The sequence below is a fragment of the Cheilinus undulatus genome, linkage group 19 (genome assembly GCF_018320785.1).
Source record: "Cheilinus undulatus linkage group 19, ASM1832078v1, whole genome shotgun sequence".
Taxonomy (NCBI): Eukaryota; Metazoa; Chordata; class Actinopteri; order Labriformes; family Labridae; genus Cheilinus; species Cheilinus undulatus.
Genome location: NC_054883.1, coordinates 792173 through 814531, shown reverse-complemented (window position 1 = coordinate 814531; position 22359 = coordinate 792173). Strand labels below are relative to the sequence as shown.

Here is a 22359-nt window from a genome sequence, read left to right as displayed (position 1 = left end):
ATTTCTGTAAGTTTGATGTGAAAATGTGTTTTATGAAGGTAAAATTGTAAATGTAAAATTGTTTCAAGCTTTGTTAAAGCGTTTCAGACTTCTGAGGGTTTTATGTACTTTTGTTTCAAGCGTTGTAAAAATGTTTTAATTGATGTGAATTTGTTTTTTGAAATGCTAGAATGTTTTGGATAACGTACATTTTTTTTAAAGCTTTCTAAAAGTTGTGTTGAACTCCCAGGCCACCGTAGTCGACAGAGCTGTATGTCCAGCCTCTCTCTCTCCAGTCTCTGGCTCTAACTTCCGTCCTCTCTGTCAACCAAAGGCACAAAAGCCCCAAAATAAACCTTTGAAGAAGAGACAACAGAGCCAGGCTGCTGCAGCAGGAGGAAGGACGGCCCTGCTTCACTCACCGAGCTGAACATGTTAGCTCAGAGGGCTAACAGGGCTAACTGCTGATCTGATGCACATGCGCTGATATTAATGCAGGTCTTGCAGGAGAAAGAAACCATGCACGGGGCTGTTTTTAGGTCAGAGGGGGGACAGGAGCAGGTATGGGGGGCAGGGAGCCTCCAGGCCGCTGGGGGCAGCAGAGCAGCAGCGGCAGCTTCACTCTGTTGTGTTGAAGAATGAGCGAAGACCTCCGAGCAGCTCCAGCCAACACAGATAAACTTTATCATTTCAGCTCCACAGATTCACTCATGACGCAGTAAAACTGACACGATGACGTCAGAACGCACGGCTCATCTCTGACGTTAGTTTCTGGATGTGAGGGCGGGAAAAATCTCCGTGAAGGATGCTCTCGGTGAGTGCTGTTCCAGTTCAAACCACTTATTTACGGTTAACTTCTGATAAAAACCCGTTAAAGATCGATACTTACTGATTTACTCCAGGTTTTATCTCTGCTAATGGAGTTTCTACCAACAAATACAGGAATAGAACAGGTTTCAGACAAATGTACCGTTATTTAATATGCAGTAGCCTTAACCTGGCATTACATGTTTAAAATCACCATTACTACAGAGAACACTCTCTTTTAAAGGTAGTAATCCCATAAAAGTTGGGACACTGTGATTAAAAACGGAAGTCAGAGACTGTCAAATCTCATAAACCACAGTAGAACAGAAAAAACACAACAGATGTCAAACTGAGACATTTCAGGACAAGTTTAGCTCAGTTTGGATTAAATGGCAGCAACACAGCTCAGAAAAGTAGGGACAGTACCATTATATAGCATCCCCTCTTTAACAACAGTCTGTAAATGTCTGAGAGGTGAGGAGAGGAGTGTTGTCCCATTCTTTTCTGATGTAAGATTCTAGCTGGGTCTTCTTATTCTGCTGGGTGGAAGGTCTGGACTGCAGGCAGACCAGTTCAGGACCCGGACTCTTCTCCTGTGGAGCTATACTGTTGTGATGGATGTGGTCTGTGGTTTAGCGTGGTCTTGCTGACAGAGACGTTGTCTGGATGGGAGCATATGTGTCTCTAAAAGCTCTCTCTACTGTCCAGCATTGATAGTTCCTCTCCAGATGTTAGAGCTGCCCACGCCATAGGCACTAATGCAACCCCATACCATCAGAGATGCAGGCTTTAGACCTGAGCCAGGAGAACAAGCTGGATGCTCCAGATCCTCTTTAGTCCACAGGACACAGCGTCTGTGGTTTCCTCTGACCACAGAACAGTTTTCTGTTTCCTCTGACCACAGAACAGTTTTCTGTTTCCTCTGACCACAGAACAGTTTTCCATGTTTCCTCTGACCACAGAACAGTTTTCCATGTTTCCTCTGACCACAGAACAGTTTTCCATGTTTCCTCTGACCACAGAACAGTTTTCCATGTTTGACCACAGAACAGTTGTCCATGTTTCCTCTGACCACAGAACAGTTTTCCATGTTTCCTCTGACCACAGAACAGTTTTCCATGTTTCCTCTGACCACAGAACAGTTTTCCATGTTTCCTCTGACCACAGAACAGTTGTCCATGTTTCCTCTGACCACAGAACAGTTGTCCATGTTTCCTCTGTCCACAGAACACTTTTCCATGTTTAACCACAGAACAGTTTTCCATGTTTCCTCTGACCACAGAACAGTTTTCCATGTTTCCTCTGACCACAGAACAGTTGTCCATGTTTCCTCTGACCACAGAACAGTTTTCCATGTTTCCTCTGACCACAGAACAGTTGTCCACGTTTCCTCTGACCACAGAACAGTTGTCCATGTTTCCTCTGACCACAGAACAGTTTTCCATGTTTCCTCTGACCACAGAACAGTTTTCTGTTTCCTCTGACCACAGAACAGTTTTCTGTTTCCTCTGACCACAGAACAGTTTTCCATGTTTCCTCTGACCACAGAACAGTTGTCCACGTTTCCTCTGACCACAGAACAGTTGTCCACGTTTCCTCTGACCACAGAACAGTTTTCCATGTTTCCTCTGACCACAGAACAGTTGTCCACGTTTCCTCTGACCACAGAACACTTTTCCATGTTTAACCACAGAACAGTTTTCCATGTTTCCTCTGACCACAGAACAGTTGTCCATGTTTCCTCTGACCACAGAACAGTTTTCCATGTTTCCTCTGACCACAGAACAGTTGTCCATGTTTCCTCTGACCACAGAACAGTTGTCCATGTTTCCTCTGACCACAGAACAGTTGTCCATGTTTCCTCTGTCCACAGAACACTTTTCCATGTTTAACCACAGAACAGTTTTCCATGTTTCCTCTGACCACAGAATAGTTGTCCATGTTTTCTCTGACCACAGAACACTTTTCCATGTTTAACCACAGAACAGTTTTCCATGTTTCCTCTGACCACAGAACAGTTTTCCATGTTTCCTCTGACCACAGAACAGTTTTCCATGTTTCCTCTGACCACAGAACAGTTTTCCATGTTTGACCACAGAACAGTTGTCCATGTTTCCTCTGACCACAGAACAGTTTTCCATGTTTCCTCTGACCACAGAACAGTTTTCCATGTTTCCTCTGACCACAGAACAGTTTTCCATGTTTCCTCTGACCACAGAACAGTTGTCCATGTTTCCTCTGACCACAGAACAGTTGTCCATGTTTCCTCTGTCCACAGAACACTTTTCCATGTTTAACCACAGAACAGTTTTCCATGTTTCCTCTGACCACAGAACAGTTTTCCATGTTTCCTCTGACCACAGAACAGTTGTCCATGTTTCCTCTGACCACAGAACAGTTTTCCATGTTTCCTCTGACCACAGAACAGTTGTCCACGTTTCCTCTGACCACAGAACAGTTGTCCATGTTTCCTCTGACCACAGAACAGTTTTCCATGTTTCCTCTGACCACAGAACAGTTTTCTGTTTCCTCTGACCACAGAACAGTTTTCTGTTTCCTCTGACCACAGAACAGTTTTCCATGTTTCCTCTGACCACAGAACAGTTGTCCACGTTTCCTCTGACCACAGAACAGTTGTCCATGTTTCCTCTGACCACAGAACAGTTGTCCATGTTTCCTCTGACCACAGAACAGTTGTCCATGTTTCCTCTGACCACAGAACACTTTTCCATGTTTAACCACAGAACAGTTTTCCATGTTTCCTCTGACCACAGAACAGTTGTCCATGTTTCCTCTGACCACAGAACAGTTGTCCATGTTTCCTCTGACCACAGAACAGTTGTCCATGTTTCCTCTGACCACAGAACAGTTGTCCATGTTTCCTCTGACCACAGAACAGTTGTCCATGTTTCCTCTGACCACAGAACACTTTTCCATGTTTAACCACAGAACAGTTTTCCATGTTTCCTCTGACCACAGAATAGTTGTCCATGTTTTCTCTGACCACAGAACACTTTTCCATGTTTAACCACAGAACAGTTTTCCATGTTTCCTCTGACCACAGAATAGTTTTCCATGTTTCCTCTGACCACAGAACAGTTGTCCATGTTTCCTCTGTCCACAGAACACTTTTCCATGTTTAACCACAGAACACTTTTCCATGTTTCCTCTGACCACAGAACAGTTGTCCATGTTTCCTCTGACCACAGAACAGTTTTCCATGTTTCCTCTGACCACAGAACACTTTTCCATGTTTCCTCTGACCACAGAACACTTTTCCATGTTTCCTCTGACCACAGAACACTTTTCCATGTTTCCTCAGTCCATATTAAATGAGCTTTGGTCCAGAGAAGACGGCGGTGGTTCTGGATCCTGTTCACATATGGCTTCTTCTCTCCATGATCAGCTTTAACTGTCATTGGTGGATGGCACGGCCAACTGTGTTGACAGACGATGATTTCTGGAATGTTCCTGAGCCCATGCAGGGATTTGACTACAGAATCATACCTGTTTTTAATACAGCGGCTCCTATTTTAGCTTCCGAGAGACTCTGCCTCTCTAAAATACTCCTTTTATACCCGGTCATGTTACTGACCTGCTGATCATCAACCTAATTAGCTGTGAAATGCTCCTCCAGCTGTTTTTCATTAGTACCACTTACTTTTCCAGCCTTTTGTTGCCCTGTCCCTACTTCTTTGAGATGTGCTGCCGCCGTTAAATCCAAAATGAGCTAATATTTTCCTGAAAGGTGAAAATGTCTTAGTTTAACACCAGATATGTCGTTCTATTGAGAATGAAGGGGTTTAGGAGAGAAAATGTTTGAGAGTCTGAACCAAAAGAAGAATGAACTTCATCAGAGTCAGCCTTCATCACACCCTCATGCATGTCTGAACATCTTTAAACTAAGACACCATCATGGTGGAGGTTTAATTATTTAAATGGTGTCTGACTGGTGACCACGACTAAAATAAAATCCAGACCTCCTGCTGTCTGGATCTGATGGTTCTGACGTCCTGTCCTTGACCCGCCCCCCTACAGGTGCTTCAGATGATCCTGGAGAGCGACGGGATGATGGAGGAGGAGGAGGAGGAGAGGTGCAGGGAGGTGGGCTGTCAGTGGGAGAGTCCAGAGGAGGAGGTGAAGAAGGAGGTGGGCTGTCAATGGGAGAGTCCAGAGGAGGAGGTGAAGAAAGAGGTGGGCTGTCAGATGGACTCACCGGAGAGGAGGGACGCCGCCGTCCAGGTCGACCTGCTGACTCAGCAGCTGTGTGGCGTGGCGTGGAGGTGCTTCTCCGTCAGAGCCGATGATCCAGGAGGGGGCGCTCTGCTGCACCACTGCTGCACACAGAGGCCGGCTGCTCCTCCAGACCCCCAGGAGTCAGAGACCAAACACCTCCAACACACCGCTTCGTTACCCAGCATGCCTCTGTGTGAGCAGCCCCCCCTTCTGCCTGCCGTAGACGCCTCAGCTGCTCCTCCCCCTGGACTCATCGCTCCTCTTAGCCCCCGCCTGGCTGAAGAGGAGGAGGAGGAGGAGGAGGAGGAGGAGGAGGAGGGCGCTTTAAAACATGAAATCAGTGAGTTTTAGTCAAAGTAGTTTTCTGACAGTGTTTTATATGTTTGCTGGCCGAGTCGTCTCCATACGAGACTTTTAACGTCCTATACAGTCCTCGTAAAGAATAAACACTGATACCTGAGAGAGGATGATGCCTGGGACTGGAGAGCTCCTTCATCCAGCAGTGTTGTTATAGGAGGCCATGTCTTGGTGGTGGTGGGGGGGGTGAACAGATCTACAAAGACGAGCCTTCATCATGCCGACCTGTCCTTTAAACAGAGCGTGATTAAAACAAACACATACGGAGGTCCAGCCTCCTGCAGGAAGTCACCATCAAACTGTCCCAGATATAAATATCCTCACCCTCCACCTCACTCCTGGGGAATTTCCAAGAATATTTCTGCTGATTTCATCCAGATAGAGTCTAGATCAATGGTTCTCAACCTTGGGGGGTCACCAGATGCCTTAAAAAATAATAACATTTTTTAAATTACTCTGTTGCCACTTCACACCAACTCTACCAAATGTAAACACTTTTTTAATCACTTTGTAACACCAACCACCTCTAGACCAATTCTTGCCACTCTCTGCCTTATGTTGCATCTGTTAAATCAATATTGCCTCTATCAATTACTTTTTACAACCCTTTTTGCACTTTAAAGCCATTTTAGCCACTTTTTAATCCCCTCTTATGAGGCAGTAGCAACAGCAGAATCAGCTGTTTGGCATTGGCAGAGAAGATTTGGCAAATTTTTCATGGGCGCAACCCGGATACTCAGCTCTGCTGCTCATCCCACAAATGCATGATCCTTACAAATGTGGCACCATTTAAAAGGGCAATAAACAGGCTTTCCAACAGTGTAAGATTTATTACCAAGAAGCAGTGTTACCACAAAGAAGTAATCTACCAAACACAAATTTCCTTACTTTTTGTTTTATGTTTATATATTCTATTGGTAATAAAATCACTGAAAACGTCTTTAAGAAATCTAGTTTACAAGAGAAAAATAAAAAAACACATACTGCAATAGTTCTGTACTGTTAGTATTGCATACATGTATGTAGTATTAGTGCAAATTTTAGAGAAAACATTTCATACAAGAATATTTTGATAGAAAAACGCAATACTTTTACAAAACAATATTTCAAGTAGTATAGAACTATAATAAATGGGAGAAAAATGTACATACAGCCTACTGGTACTACTGGTATTTACACTGCAATGGACTGGTGACCTGTTGGAGTGCATTTAGTTGCTTTATAAAAAAGTTATGGGTGTATAGTCTTCTCACTCTATGGAGTAGCATCTGTTTGAAAAATAGGGATTAAAAAAAACAAACAGCTGAGACTCGGTTCCCGTCGTTCGTGTTAAAGAGCCGTTCAAATGATTCGGATCGTTCGTGAATCTCACATCTCTAAACCAGAGCCAAGAGCCAAACTGTGGAAAAATACGTTTGCAAGAGCCACAATCTAAGCAATAAAAGTGGCAAAAACGGCTAATAACAGTAGTGAAAGATGGGAAATATGGTCAAAAAGTCGCAAAAACGGATGAAAAGGGGCGAAAATGGGGAGGAAAGGTGAAAAAAGAGTCAGAAAGTGGCAAAATTGGGTGAGAGGTTAAAAAAAATTGAGTTAAAGGTGGCAAAAAATTATCCAAAAGTTGCAAAAACAAGGCAAAGGCTCAAGAGTGGACAAAAGGAGCAAACAATAGGAAACCAGTGGTATTTAATGGCAACAGGTAGATGAAATGGGATAAAAGTGGCAAAAATGGGAAAATTGTTGAAAAGAAGTTTCAAAAATGAGAAAAAAAGGGGTTATTTAATGACAAAAGGTAACTTGAATGGGTGAAAAGTGGCAAAAATGGTAAAAAGCAGCAAAAAAGTTTCCCCTTTTTTAAGGTTTTCTGGGGGAATAATTTAAATTAAGACATAAAAGAGCCACACGTTGAGTATCACTGGTATAAACAATCCATTATTATGAGGGGGTATAAGGGTCATTCTAGAAAAACAATGAAGAGGATCTGTGAAGTTTCTAGAAAAATGCAAAATTTTGACTGTAAAAGTCAAAAATGTGTGTGAACCAATACTTTGAATTTTGAGATTTGAAAGTCCACTGGTGGAACATCCAACCACTGTGTTCAGTTTGGTTTCTTTTGACTTTACACAGTTAAACATTCACAAATTTAAGTTTTTTTCTTTTACAGTTCCAACTTTTTAAACGCTGCAATTCTGAGTTTGTTCTCCTGCAGCTATAAAGCACAGAGGCAGGTTTTAATGGAAAGACTGATAGAAAATCTGAGCCCTAAATTAACAAGTGAAGCACTCAAAATGTTAAAAAGCACCCTTGAATAGAGCTTTAATATTCGGAACATATGTGGCCCTCTTAAAGGGCCATGCACGTGTTTTTCTGACAGGGTTTCAGAAAAGAATCCATCGGGTTGACGTCCATCATTAGACCGCCTCTCTAGTTGATGTCACTGATTTATTTCACCTCTCTCTGCAGGTGAGCGTGTCCGTGTTACCGTCCAATCCACGATTAAAGCAGAGAAGAAAAAGGAAAGGAGGAAGGGGAAGCCTGAGCTGAACAAGCCCAGGGGGGGAGGAGTCAAGCCCAGATCCAGTACCTCCACCCCCCATCAGAAGAAGAGCAGAAGTAGGAAAGATGAGAAGAAGACACCCAACCAATCAGAGAAGAGGAGAAAAATCGGAATAAAGAACCGGCGTGTTGCAACGCGGCAGCCCTGCAGGAGTAGACGCATCCAAAAAGGACGACCTGAAGCGCGAATCAAGCGCACCAAAAGATGGGGAGAGGCGGAGGGCGGAGTCAAAGCTGTGAGGATAAAACCAGAGCCGAAGGAGAGGCCAAGGAGGAAGGCAGTAGGTCCTCCAATCAGATACCTGCTAGAGTATGAGGAGAAGTCACATGGCCTGTCAGCGGTCAATCACAGCAAAGATAAAGGAGAAAAGGTGGAGAAGGTGACGGAGGAGGAGGAGCCAGAGAGGAGAGGAGGGGAGGAGCCAGCAGAGAAGAGCGGTAGCAGATTGGTGGAGCCCTCAGTGGGCGGAGCGAGGCAGCTCAGTCAGGTGAGTGCATGTCAAAAATCTGTTACAGGTGTGTCTAAACCAGCGGCCATGTTTGATTTATAAAATCAGTGAAGGGGTTGAACATCCACGGTGGCGGGTTTGACTTTAAACGCGGTCAGCATTTCTCCTTTGTGCGTTTATAACATCTGTCTGCCTCCCTGCAGCTCAACCTGTCCGTCCACCGAGCAGGACGCCGATTCAGCCGCAAGCCCGCTCTCCTTCTGCGTCGGCGCCATCACTACAGAAACAGAGGCAGTCGTCAAGGTAACAAGGCAGCACCCACTGGTGTCCGAGGTGCTGATGACAGGCTGGAGGAGGAGGTTCACACTAAAGTGAAGAAGGGGGAGGAGGTCAAAATAAAGAGCAAAGTGAAAGAGAAGAAGACCCTCCCCCCAGCTCCCACCAAGGCTCCTGATTGGACGAGGCACAGGCAGCGTGCTCACAGAAATCCCAGCTGGTGGATGGACTACTTAACCACAAAGAGGAAGCACAGCCCACCAATCAGATACCGGCTGGAGTCAGAGGAGCAGCCGCATCATCTGGTAACAGCCAATCAGGAGAGAGCGGAGGAAGTTCAGTCGCTAACTCATGTTGGAGGCGGGGCTATGGATGACACAGTGATGATTGGCAGGCCTATGGACACAAAGACAACAGAGAATCAAACAGTGCTGACCAATCAGGAGGCAGCGATCAAACCCAAACGTAGAGTAGGAAGACCAAGAAAGGTGGTGGTTGATGATGAGATGAGGGGCGGGGCTTCAGAGACGACCGCTTTGAGTGAGGCTGAAGAGAAACAGACAGGTGAGGTTAAAACAAAGGAACTTGAAAAGACCACAGGGGAGAAGAAGCAGCCTGAAAAGGAGGAGGAGCCAAAAGGGCACCTGAAGAAGGAAAAGGAGGAGAATCAGACAGAAGAGGGAAGAACGCGAACGCTGGCGTGGAGGCCGAGGAGGACGATGGTTGGTCCACCAATCAGATACCTCCTGGAGTCAGAGGAGCAGCCACGTGGCCTGTTAACAGCCAATCAGGAAAGAGCAGAGGGACCAGGATCGCCAAGGAAACCAGAGACAAAGATCAAAGGTGAGGGCGGGGCTTCAGATGAGACAGCAGTGATTGACAGGCCTAACCCTGAGCTGGGAACAACGGGGAATGATGGACAGAAAACTCTGACCAATCAGGTCACAGAGATCAGACCTAAATGCAGAGTAGGACGACCGAGAAAGGTGGTGATTGACAGTGTGACAGGGGGCGGGGCTTCGGAGAGCACCGATCAGCCAATTGAGATGGTGGCGGAGCAGACGAAGAAGAGGCTTAGAGAGGAGGAGGAGGGGCAACACAGTGAGGAAGAGGTGCAGGAGCCCAGGAGGTCGAGGAGGACGATGGTTGGTCCACCGATCAGATACCTGCTGGAGTCAGAGGAGCAGCCGCATCGTCTGGTAACAGCCAATCAGGAGAGAGCACAGGCATCTCAGCTTAGTAGCAAACCACGGAAGAAGAGTGCAGCAGGAGGCGGGGCTTTGGATGATACAGTAATGACTGACAGCCCTGGGGATGCAGAACTGAAGCACAATGAAGAGGAGATTCGCTCTTACTTAGACTCCTCCCACCTGATCTACGTCGACCCTCAGAGCAGACTGATGACCGTCCTCTCTCCGTGCTGGGTCAGACTGCAGCGCCTCGTCTGATTGGCTTATGAGTGAAGGTGTAACACCAGACTGGCCTGGACTTTTGAAATATTCCGTTCTTTAGTGATATAATATTTAAAAAGTTAACGTTCAACAGCAGTTCTGACCTGGAGAGAAACAGGCGTAGGGCCGGCGTCCACGGCCAACGGTTTCTGCAGCGGCAGCATTCACGGTTCAGTCTGGGTTTGGTATGCTGCTGAAAAATGAAAATAGAGCCATGAATTTATAGCCTCATTCCAGGTCCCTTTGTTTGCTACTGTAAAGCTGACAGTGTCTGTCTAGTGTGAGAGCAGCCGTTATAGTTGGGACAGGCTGTGGAGGATTTGACTCTAAAGTCTGTGTAAAGGACTAACGTTTGTTTCTTAAGCTTTAAAGAGCGTTACAGGACTGAAACGTTAGAACTGTATTTATACGTCAGTGTTGATATCAGCTAAAATAAATGTGTAAATATTGGCACAGCCTCTTCATGGCCTCAGAGGTTAATAACGTTGGCGTCTGTTTCAGACAGAGCAGAGGAGAGAGACCTGGGCCCTGTTCTAGTTTTTAAGCCTGAGTGCCGTTTTAGTGACGATGACAAAGAGGAGGAAGTTACTGTAATGTAGACAGACGTGGAAAGAACAATGCAACCATTTGACATCACCACCCAGAATGCAATGCACAGCAATGACAGCCTTCATGTGAATATGTTTTAAATCTTCTCCAAATGTAGAAATCTAGAGTGTGGTTTTTGTTGTGCAGCATATATAAAAGACATTTTTGTTAGTGTAAGGTCATTCAGTCTGAATATGCAAGCTTTCCTTTAGCATTAAATACACACGTAGACGCATGCTGCTGTCCGCTCAGTAAACCACAGCACAGGTCTGGAGTTTCAGTGCAGAGATGCTGCAGTGGACACGCGTTCTCAAACATGCATGTGTGCAGCTTCTCTGCTCTTTATGCTCCTCTGTGATATAAACATGACCGTCCATCACACGTCTCACCACACAGACAAAGTTATCATAATTTAAACTAAGAAATGATCTTTTTGGACAGAATTCAGGACTGTGTTTGTGTTTTATCACATATTTGTCATAAATCAGAGAAATCTGACTGCTGAACTCTTACATAGTGATGAAATGTGCTGACAGAAGGTTGTTTTATTTATTTTCAGTGTCAAAACAAAACAGATTTTTATGATCCACGTTTTTAAAAATACCAAAGGTTTAAAATAAAATTTGTACTATTTCATGCTGTGTCAGCAGTAGTCCATCCTACACTGTAGAGTGAAGTAGCTCACTCTCAGACAACCGGACAGATCTTTGACATGTTTACATTTTCTCTGCGCTTCCCTCAACATTTTTATTCAACGTTGTCCCACCAACCTAAACCAGGCCTAAACTGGGCCTAAACCGAGCCTAAACTGAGCCTAAACCAGGCCTAAACTGGGCCTAAACCGGGCCTAAACTGGGCCTAAACCAGGCCTAAACTGGGCCTAAACCGAGCCTAAACTGGGCCTAAACCAGGCCTAAACTGGGCCTAAACCGGACCTAAACTGGGCCTAAACCAGGCCTAAACTGGGCCTAAACCAGGCCTAAACTGGGCCTAAACCGAGCCTAAACTGGGCCTAAACCAGGCCTAAACTGGGCCTAAACCGAGCCTAAACTGGGCCTAAACCAGGCCTAAACTGGGCCTAAACCGGACCTAAACTGAGCCTAAACTGCCAACATCGAGGGCAGTGGACTTTAGCTTAGACCAGCAGTCTCCTCTCACATCATTTTAAAGGCAAGAATGGAACGTTTTTATGAACTTCAAAGGATGAAATCATCTTCAATGGCAGAAATAGAATGATATTCCCCCTTTAAAGAATGAAATCTTCAAAGGAAAGGACAGAATGTTTTATAGACTTAAAAGTATGACATCATATTCAAAGGCAAGAATAGGATGTTATGTAGGCTTTCAGGATGACATCTCCAAAGGCAGAGGACAGAATGTTGTAAACACTTCAGAGGATGGCAGTCTTCAAAGGCAAGGATAGACACTTATATAACCTCTGAAAACTGAAATCTTCAAAGGAAACGGCAGAATGTTTTATAGACTTATTAGGATGACATCATCTTCAAAGGCAAGAAGAGAATGCTACATAAGTTGTAAAGGATGACATCAAAGGAAGGGATGGAATGCTTTATATTACATTTGTTACATTGTGACATAAAACAAAGACTTCAAAAGATAATATCTTGAGGGGTTGAGGGGTTCCTGAAGCTTAGAATATTGGGGCCTTTTCCCTCCATTTTTGCCGAAATGTTAGACCATAGGTGGCAACTTCTGGAAAAGTGGATGGGACTGATGAGGAGTGAGAGTTTGCCTACAAAGGACAGTCAAGATAAGGAAAGATTGTTGGTATTTCTATGTTCTGAAACTGATGTAAGCTTAATTCTCTGAATAAGCAGGGCCGTGGCTGATTTGACTAGAAGCCAGCGTGTTGCTGCTGTTTGTCTGGAGGGTTCTGACCTCCTCAGTGTCGCCACTCTCTGTTTCTTGTTTTGTGTCTGTAGTGATGTCTGAAGCAGCAGTGACCTCTGTTGTCCACTCAGGCGTCTCTGTTCATCACCATAGCAGGAGAGATACTGTTTATTTGTAAGCATGCCAAAAGTCCAGTTAGGCTTCTTCTACTGAGGAAAGTTCCCATGTGGACCAAGCTTTTGAAAGGATAAAACGCACAGAAAAACCTAAAAATATCCGCCCACATGTGGACTACAGGTCTTGGTGGCTGGTTCTCGTGGTCATTGCAGAAGCTCTGACTAACTTACAGAGGACCTCATTTGCAGAATTTCTTCAGATGCCTCTGGTTGATGTTGAAGAGATACTACAGGAGGCCTTTAAGGACAAAAAGGGCACTTCCAGCGCCCTAAAACAGTTTGGGTGTACAGAAAGTCAGAATGCAGAATAAACCGCCATGTGTGGACATACCTAAATTTCATAAAACATTAGCAGAAACATTGTGAATGTTTGTGCAATTTTTATTGCTGCCAGTGTTGTTAAATTTAGACTAACAGTTGGCTTTTTATCAGCTGGGCAGATTACCAATATAGACTCTGCATTATCTATATCGGCGTTTAATCTTACCAATAATCAATAAAATTAAAAAGTGTGTCACTAACTCCGCTGTGAGGAGTGTCTTCCCCTCTTCCCCTCTACAGTCTCCCCTGATGGCCGGCCCACAACACTATCTGATTGGCTAGATGTCTCAGATGCACTAGCCAATCAGCACAGAGGCCTGAGTGCCACTGACACAATGATTGTATATCACCTCCTGTTTTCCTGCTGCTGAGTTGTTGCTCTTGTTGCTGTTTGTCAGAGATTTTGATAAGTTGGTCATTTTTCATTATTTTGTGTTTTTTGTCACATGAAATACATTTTATTTGTCATGATAGAAACATATCAGCTCCAAAGTCAGTTATTGGTCTCACAAACTGTTAGTAGTCTGTATTGACCCTGATAAACGACACCTATCGGCCCCTAACTCAGACTGACTGCAGGAGTTTGGTTGTCGTTTCTGACAGAATAACTTGGTGTTGTTTGACCAGGACTTGTTTTAGTTGCAGTGGTATGGATTCATTTTTACTGGAATCATATCAGAATTTGAAATGTTGGTGCCATATCAGCACTAATGTTAGTTTTTTCTGTGCAATAATCTACTCCGTAGTTAATATCTGTTTTATTAAATTATATTAATGTTGAATCTTCTCAATCAGACACAATACGAGTTAAACAACAATATAATATCCTAATAATTCATTCCAAGAATGACTCTATGATACTGCAGGGCTCATATTGGGAAGAGGAGTGATCCTAGAGCAGGTCAGAGGTTCATTTATCAGGGTGCACTCATACTTGGTTCAGCTGCCCCGTACTGTACTGATGCACATTTATCCTGCCCTCCAGTCTCAAAACTCACAGTTTTCACGTCTGTTTCTGCTTACAGAGCTGACCTGCCACTACCAATGAGGCCAAAATATGAAAGTAGGATCCAGCTAGTCTATGCAGTGTCTGGGCACGGTGCAGACTGCCTGGTATGAGTGCACTCTTATTCTATAGATGTAACAAACCGCCTGTGAAGTAACATTATTCCAGCTGGTTATTGTTCACTGCAGCATGTTTTTGATGCTGAATAAACGCTGTTAAAGCAACAGGATGGGACATGAATCCATTTAATTGTTGGTTGATCATTGCATGTCAACAACAATAGTTCATCCAAATGTTCCTATAAACAAATGTGTCTGATCCATGTCTGCTCTGCCTTTTTCTTTTAATCAAACAACTATTCACAGTGCCGGTAAGGAGAATGTTCAGGTTGCAGACAGCACGACTGGTTTTAGTAATATGGAGGCTCTGGCAAAGACCAACATGATGCCCTTAACCATGTAGCTAAAAACAATCACAGTAACAGTCTTCAAGATGATGTCTTCCCTTGAAGATGAAGTCATCCTTTGAAGATGATGTCATCCTTTGAAGATGATGTCTTCCCTTGAAGATGATGTCTTCCCTTGAAGATGATGTCATCCTTTGAAGATGATGTCTTCCCTTGAAGATGATGTCTTCCCTTGAAGATGATGTCATCCTTTGAAGATGATGTCATCCTTTGAAGATGATGTCTTCCCTTGAAGATGATGTCATCCTTTGAAGATGATGTCATCCTTTGAAGATGATGTCATCCTTTGAAGATGATGTCTTCCCTTGAAGATGATGTCATCCTTTGAAGATGATGTCATCCTTTGAAGATGATGTCTTCCCTTGAAGATGATGTCTTCCCTTGAAGATGATGTCATCCTTTGAAGATGATGTCATCCTTTGAAGATGATGTCATCCTTTGAAGATGATGTCTTCCCTTGAAGATGATGTCTTCCCTTGAAGATGATGTCATCCTTTGAAGATGATGTCTTCCCTTGAAGATGATGTCTTCCCTTGAAGATGATGTCATCCTTTGAAGGTGATGTCTTCCCTTGAAGATGATGTCTTCCCTTGAAGATGATGTCATCCTTTGAAGATATCATCCTTTGAAGATGATGTCATCCTTTAAAGATGTCTTCCCTTGAAGATATCATCCTTTGAAGATGATGTCATCCTTTAAAGATGATGTCTTCCCTTGAAGATGATGTCATCCTTTGAAGATGATGTCTTCCCTTGAAGATGTCATCCTTTGAAGATGATGTCATCCTTTAAAGATGATGTCATTCTTTGAAGATGGATATTGTCCTTTGAAGATGCCATCATTGCAGCATTAATTTTGTCGACTAAAACAATGACACTATTTTTCCATGACAAAAACTAGACTAAGACTAACAAACATAGATCTGTGATAAATAAAACGGAAAAACAACTGTGTTTAGTTTTTTTATTCACTCTTAGAAACTTGAAAGGTTGATGAAAATGAAACAATGTTTTTTAGCTAGCGATTACTATGTTTCAACATTTTTGCCTTCTGTCTCTCTTTGGGATTTTCTCCATATTGTTTTATATGTCCGTACTGTTACTGTTGTAATAATTTAAATGAGTCTAGGAGAGACATTGAATGTTATGATTGATTAATGAGGAAATGTAAAGAATACATGTTTATTTTTACTTTACTGTTGATTATTGATTTTAAAAAGTCATTTACAAAAGACAGTTCCAAATCAAACGAGAAATAATGAGAACAAACAAGAGAACGAATAACTACTCATCTGTTGGTTACAATATGAAGAAATTCTATATATTAAGAAGTTGTATAACGTTTGAACCCCACATGTATAGCTGCTTTAATATAATTTTCTCAAAAAATCAAATAAAGAAAACAAAACTTTAAGGAAAGATGTGCACCGTGAGAAGCCTGTGTGAACTTTATAATTATAACACTGCTGTAGAATTTATCTTCCTCCATAGCCCTAACCTTGCAAAGCAGATGGATACGCCCGTGTCCGTGTTTCTCACTGGATGTGTGAAACAAATCTATCGAGCGAGGTTCTCATTGCCCTAATTTGCACACTTTTGGAAACCACTACTACTACTATTAGCCGTATTACGGTAAAGTGTGACCTGCCGTCCATTACGGTAAAACCGCAAACAGGAAGTGAACTCACGGAGAAATGGCGGTGTTTTCGATGTTGTCAGGCTGAAGAAGACGAATTCGACGCTGAGATGACTGAAAGTGGAGCTCAGGTTACTGAAATTTACATTTAAGAGCGAACAGAGAGGCTTTAGTGAAGGTTAACTGTCACAAATACCCGGTTTTTACATTTTAACCCGGGTTATTTTCAGAAATGATCCATGAAACGGCATGAGTCTGAGTCTTTTGGTCAGGACTCGTAGATGGCTCTTTACCTGAGTTTTTACGGTGACTTTGTGCTGTCGTTTATATTCGGACAGACTGAATCCAGGCTGAGGTCGTACAGCTGAATAGACAGTTAAAAACTGTTGTTTTAACGTGTTTGAGCCTTTCTGTTTTCAATTTAATTTTAGTTTTATTAGCTCTGACTGTTAGTTTAGTTTCGTTTTATTAGGTTTGGACTTTATTCAGTAAACATCTATTAATGAAAAAATCTGACAGGCTACTGTTAGCTCCTCATTTAATTATTAAAATGTAATATAATCAACTCCAGACATCAAGTCTTAAATCCAGTCAGACGTTTTTACCCTGTCAGTATTCTGCTGTCTCTGATTGTATTTCTGGTAGTTCTGTCAGCACATACAAACTTACAGTTTCATCTATAAAGCCTCGTTTTTATTCTGCTTTCAGTTAACAGATTTCCTTTGACTATTTTAATGCGTTGTAACGTATTTTACTTCAGTAAAAGGACAGTTACTCTGCTCAGAACTTACTGGAACAGAAGTAGGGCTGGGTAATGAATCAAACTTTAGATAAAAAATAATAATAAAGAAAATTGCTGTTACGCATGACATGAAATTATTCAAGCACCGTTTTAATATAGTTTACAACAAAACCTAAATTCTTATTTTTGTACGTTTTTATTATCCAATTTGAGAATTACATAAAAATGATCACTCCCTTCAATAAAACAATTCATTCATTCATTTTTGTTCAAACTGTTCGGCCCTAGTTTAATATAATGTGTTATTGCACAGAATGATTGGTTGCTTGGGTTTGTTGGAAAATATATAAGATGGAGAACTTAAGAAATAATCACATATCAAATCACAATACTAAGGGGAAAATATATCACAATTAGATATTTTTCTCAAAATACCAATTTACTACATTTTTAGCAGAGATTTGCTCTACACATCATGCAAACATTGAAGTGTTATTTTTTTTAAAATAGTTAAAAAGCATCCTACTTTCCTTATTCCTCATCTCCAGTGGAGAAGTGTTAATTTCATCAACTAAAACTGTTTGTCAACAGCCTTTTTTTCCATGACAAAAACAAGACTAAGACTAACAAACATAGATCTGTGATGACTAAAAGTGACAAAAACTAAGTTTAGTTTTCATCAAGACTAAACCCAGACTAAAATGTAATTCAGTTTTTTTCAGACAGTAAAAATCTGTGATATTTCTCCACTGTGGGTAAATCTGTCAAAAACAATGCATCTGTATCTATTCTGCCTCTCAGCTGTAGAGAGCAGGGACCCCAGGTTTGGCAGAGAACACACTACCATGGTTTGGCACCAGATTTAGACAAGAAAATAAATGCTTGGTTTAAAAGTAAAGACTAAAATGTGAGGACTTTTTATGGACTCAAACTAGACTAAAATGTTTTTGAGTTTTCATCAACTTAAACTAAAAAGGACAGAAATGACTAAAATGTGACTCAAACTAAAAGACATTTCATCTAAAGACTCAAATAAAAAGTAGCTGCCAAAATGAACACTGCAGTGAAGGCCGATCAACGCTTCAGCAGACCGAGACATTCTGGACGATGCTACGCTTCCAACTGTGTGGCAACAGTTCGGTGAAGGCCGTCTCCTCTGATCTGATTCACTCACTGAAATTTTAAACTAGAATGGAAACCACTTTTAACGGAATATTGATACTTCAGTGGATTCCAAACAGACTAACACACTGGCACACCTTATTTGGGACAATAATCTAGTAGGTTTTTTTCTTTTTAGACACATTTCAGGTTAAAGAAATATCGCACTGTTTGTGCTTAGAAAACTACAGGAGGCCATATTGGGATTGAATCTAACTTTCTATTCGATGCCCAGCTCTACTTGGAGCACAGCGGGGAAATGCCACGTGGTTCTCCTGTGCGGTCCTTGGAAAGTGGACCGGTGTCTCTCCACCCTCTGGTCTATACCGGGACTTGAACCGTCTCTCGTTGTCTCTGCAGCTGTTTGCTCGTCTGGAGGCGCGGCGTTGTCTGAAGGACATCGAGCCTCGCCTGTTTCCTGAAGATGGAGGACCAAACCATGGTACGTGACCACGCCCACTTCTCCTGAGCATACTGTTACATGACATGATCGATCAGACAGTTAAAGCTCACAGTGATTGATCAGCTCAGGTGTTTCTCTCTGCCAGGTGAGGTGGTGGAGCTGTACGGGCTGGAGGGAACAGGTGAGCTACTTTTACAGGTACCACTGAAGTACAGTCACCTTGGTATCTGATTCTCCATCACAGACTTTATCAGTGAATGTAACCAGGCTCTGTGTGCCAGGTAAGACCGAGCTGCTCTACCACCTGCTGTGTCGCTGCGTGTTGCCGAAGGCGAGTGGCGGTCTGGAGGTGGACGTCGTGTTTGTGGACACCGACTACAGCCTGGACATGTTACGCCTCGTCAGTATCCTGGACAACAGGCTGAACACAGGTACACGCGCTCTCAGACACCATAGAAGAAGAAGCACAGTAACCAGCAGCCTTTAATTTAGTCTCTCTCTCTGGGTGTAGCTCGCTCCACCGGCTCGCCATCGGCCACTTTAGACGAGGTGGTGTTACGTTCGTGTCTGTCTCGTCTCCTGGTCGTCCACTGCTCCTCCTCCTCCCAGCTCCTCCTCACCCTCCACTTCCTGGAGACCACCTTGACATCAAGACCGGGCCTGGCGCTCCTCCTCATCGACAGCATCTCCGCCTTCTATTGGCTGGACCGCAGTGAGGGCGGGGCCAGCTTTGCCAGGCAGGAAGAGAGGCTCAGCAAGTGTGCAGAACTGCTGAGTCGACTGCTGAGGTACCTTTTATCACAAACAATGTTCTACTTATCATTTTAATGATGTTTTATGTTTTTAGCTATAATTGTCCTGTAGGTCACCAGGGAGGTTCAAATAATCCTCGATGACCTTTTGGATTATTGGACATAGTAAATTATACGTTTGTTGTTGTCGATGGTGAGGTTAAAGAAGAAAGAGTAGGAGAAGAAATTTCCCTAAAGCGTTTAGAGCAGGTATTTTTGAAATCATCTCTCAAAGGCAAAGGATGGAAAGTTTTATAGGCTTCAAAGAATGACATCATCTCTCAAAGGCAAAGGATGGAATGTTTTATAGGCTTCAAAGAATGACATCATCTCTCAAAGGCAAAGGATGGAAAGTTTTATAGGCTTCAAAGAATGACATCATCTCTAAAAGGCAGAGGATGGAAAGTTTTATAGGCTTCAAAGAATGACATCATCTCTCAAAGGCATGGATGGAATGTTTTATAGGCTTCAAAGAATGACATCATCTCTCAAAGGCATGGATGGAATGTTTTATAGGCTTCAAAGAATGACATCATCTCTCAAAGGCATGGATGGAATGTTTTATAAGCTTCGAAGAATGACATCATCTCTCAAAGGCAAAGGATGGAAAGTTTTATAGGCTTCAAAGAATGACATCATCTCTAAAAGGCAGAGGATGGAAAGTTTTATAGGCTTCAAAGAATGACATCATCTCTCAAAGGCAAAGGATGGAAAGTTTTATAGGCTTCAAAAAATGACATCATCTCTCAAAGTCAGAGGATGGAAAGTTTTATAGGCTTCAAAGAATGACATCATCTCTCAAAGGCATGGATGGAATGTTTTATAAGCTTCGAAGAATGACATCATCTCTAAAAGGCAGAGGATGGAATGTTTTATAGGCTTCAAAGAATGACATCATCTCTCAAAGGCAGAGGATGGAAAGTTTTATAGGCTTCAAAGAATGACATCATCTCTCAAAGGCAAAGGATGGAATGTTTTATAAGCTTCGAAGAATGACATCATCTCTCAAAGTCAGAGGATGGAATGTTTTATAGGCTTCAAAGAATGACATCATCTCTCAAAGGCAGAGGATGGAAAGTTTTATAGGCTTCAAAGAATGACATCATCTCTCAAAGGCAAAGGATGGAATGTTTTATAAGCTTCGAAGAATGACATCATCTCTCAAAGTCAGGATGGAAAGTTTTATAGGCTTCAAAGAATGACATCATCTCTCAAAGGCAAAGGATGGAATGTTTTATAAGCTTCGAAGAATGACATCATCTCTCAAAGTCAGAGGATGGAATGTTTTATAGGCTTCGAAGAATGACATCATCTCTCAAAGGCAGAGGATGGAATGTTCATGAGGCTGTGGATTTTCTCTCCCTCTATTTTTGCTGTATAGTAGACCATGCGAACCAAAAAGGTTTGTTTCAGGATTCTTTTGTTTTCCTTGACTTTCTGGAGGCTTTAGCGGCTCATCAGGTGACCTGGGGGGATGTTGGCTCAGAGGTTTTCAAACATAAACAGTCCGTCTCCTCACTCTGTAAGAGTCCCACCCTGTGGTAAAGGGCCAGTATTGGCTTTCCAGGGCCGATATCGCTACAGATTATTTGTAATTTTATGTGAGCAATCACAGATATTTGGAACTGATGTACAGTTGTTATGGCAAACATAATAATGTAGCAGAAGTTAAACTGCATGTTCAAAATTAAGGAAAATAAACTTTTTAGCGCTAACTCTGTCAACAGCTCAGAGCAACAAAAACACCATGAATGTCGCTAACGGGAATATCAGCATCAATAATCGGCCAGGCTGATCATCGCCCTACCCCTAGTGGCTAAGCGTGATGGAACGTTTTGTTAACTGCTGTTTCTTTCTCCTCAGGGATTACAGAATAACCATCTTCGCCACGTGCCACGCCATCAGGAGGAGCCAGAGCGGGTCGTCTGCTGCCTCCTCCGACTGCGACCGGCCCTTCCTGTGTCGCCCCTGGCAGCGACTGGTGACTCACCGGCTGTTGTGCTCCCGGCAAGAAGTTCTTGACAACATAGCTGCCACCGCAGGAGGAAGCAAGGAAGCGAGGGCACGGCAGGTCTTTACCGTCCAGGCCTCCTCGTCTTCCTCCTCCAAAACAAAGACCTGTAAGATCAGCTCCTTCTGTGTGACAGATGGAGGAGTGGAGTTTTTCTAAACGGAGACTTGCAGTAAAAGTGACTCTAGGTGGCGTTTCTCAGACAGGAAGTGGTTGGTTTGATCCGTTTGGATGAAGCACTTTGTTAAAGAACTGTCTAACTGTGTAAATGTTTTTTCAAAGTTAAATAAAGCTTGCTGTGAACCAGGAGGGATTACTCTTTTGAGGGGGTAGGTCCTCAAGGATCTGGCTTTTGATGGGCCTGAAATGACAACACATTCATGTCTGCACTTTAAAAACTGGCTCAATACATGAAGTTAATTTTTAATCTTATCAGTCTGAAAATTAAAAACATATAAGTGTGTTATAAAAACGCTCATACCATGATGGTGCCCCTAGGACATTTTTTTAATATATATTTTTAACTTCAAGAGTTTATAATTTTTTTCTGCACATTTTTAAGATTTATTTTTGGGCTTTTTCATGCCTTTATTCGACAGAGGAAGGACAGTGAACAGATTTGGAAACAGGGAAGAGAGTGGGGAGAGACATGCAGTAAAGGGCCACAGGCCGGATTTGAACCCTTGCCACCTACGTACATGGGTAGCGCCTTAAACCGCTCGACCATCTGTGCTCCCCTGCACATTTTTAAAACCTTTCTAAAATGTTCTAACTTTAGAGTGTGAAGTCGAGAAGTGGGGTGCTCCTTTGCTTTGAAAGGAGTCATTTGAGGTGGTTCAGGCGTCTGGTCAGGATGCCTCCTGGTGGAGGTCTTCCAGGCACGTCTAGCTGGGAGAAGACCCCAGGGCAGACCCAGAACTTGCTGGAAGAATTGTATGCACAGTCATGGACGAAAGAATTGGCACCACTGGAATTTTACCAGAAACACCATTTCTCCCGGTAGTTGTTGCCATTTCAAATGGTTTTGGTATAACGTTTATTTCCTTTGTGTGCATTACAACAACACAAAAAATCAGAAGAAAAAAGACCAAATTCGG

The 22359-nt window shown here is 42.9% G+C and overlaps 2 protein-coding genes across 2 annotated transcripts; both read left to right on the top strand.

The window, feature by feature from the left end:
- The first annotated feature begins 347 nt into the window (after window positions 1-347).
- Window positions 348-11800, top strand: LOC121527453. The gene is made up of 4 exons (XM_041814416.1): window positions 348-793; window positions 4825-5362; window positions 7843-8423; window positions 8588-11800. The coding sequence occupies exons 1-4, from the start codon at window positions 785-787 to the stop codon at window positions 10106-10108; spliced, it is 2649 nt and encodes an 882-aa protein (XP_041670350.1). The 5' UTR covers window positions 348-784; the 3' UTR covers window positions 10109-11800.
- Window positions 11801-16177: 4377 nt separating this feature from the next.
- On the top strand, window positions 16178-21569 carry xrcc2 (X-ray repair complementing defective repair in Chinese hamster cells 2). The gene is made up of 6 exons (XM_041814260.1): window positions 16178-16285; window positions 18418-18499; window positions 18606-18641; window positions 18742-18891; window positions 18972-19248; window positions 21115-21569. The coding sequence occupies exons 1-6, from the start codon at window positions 16265-16267 to the stop codon at window positions 21419-21421; spliced, it is 873 nt and encodes a 290-aa protein (XP_041670194.1). The 5' UTR covers window positions 16178-16264; the 3' UTR covers window positions 21422-21569.
- Window positions 21570-22359: the final 790 nt, after the last annotated feature.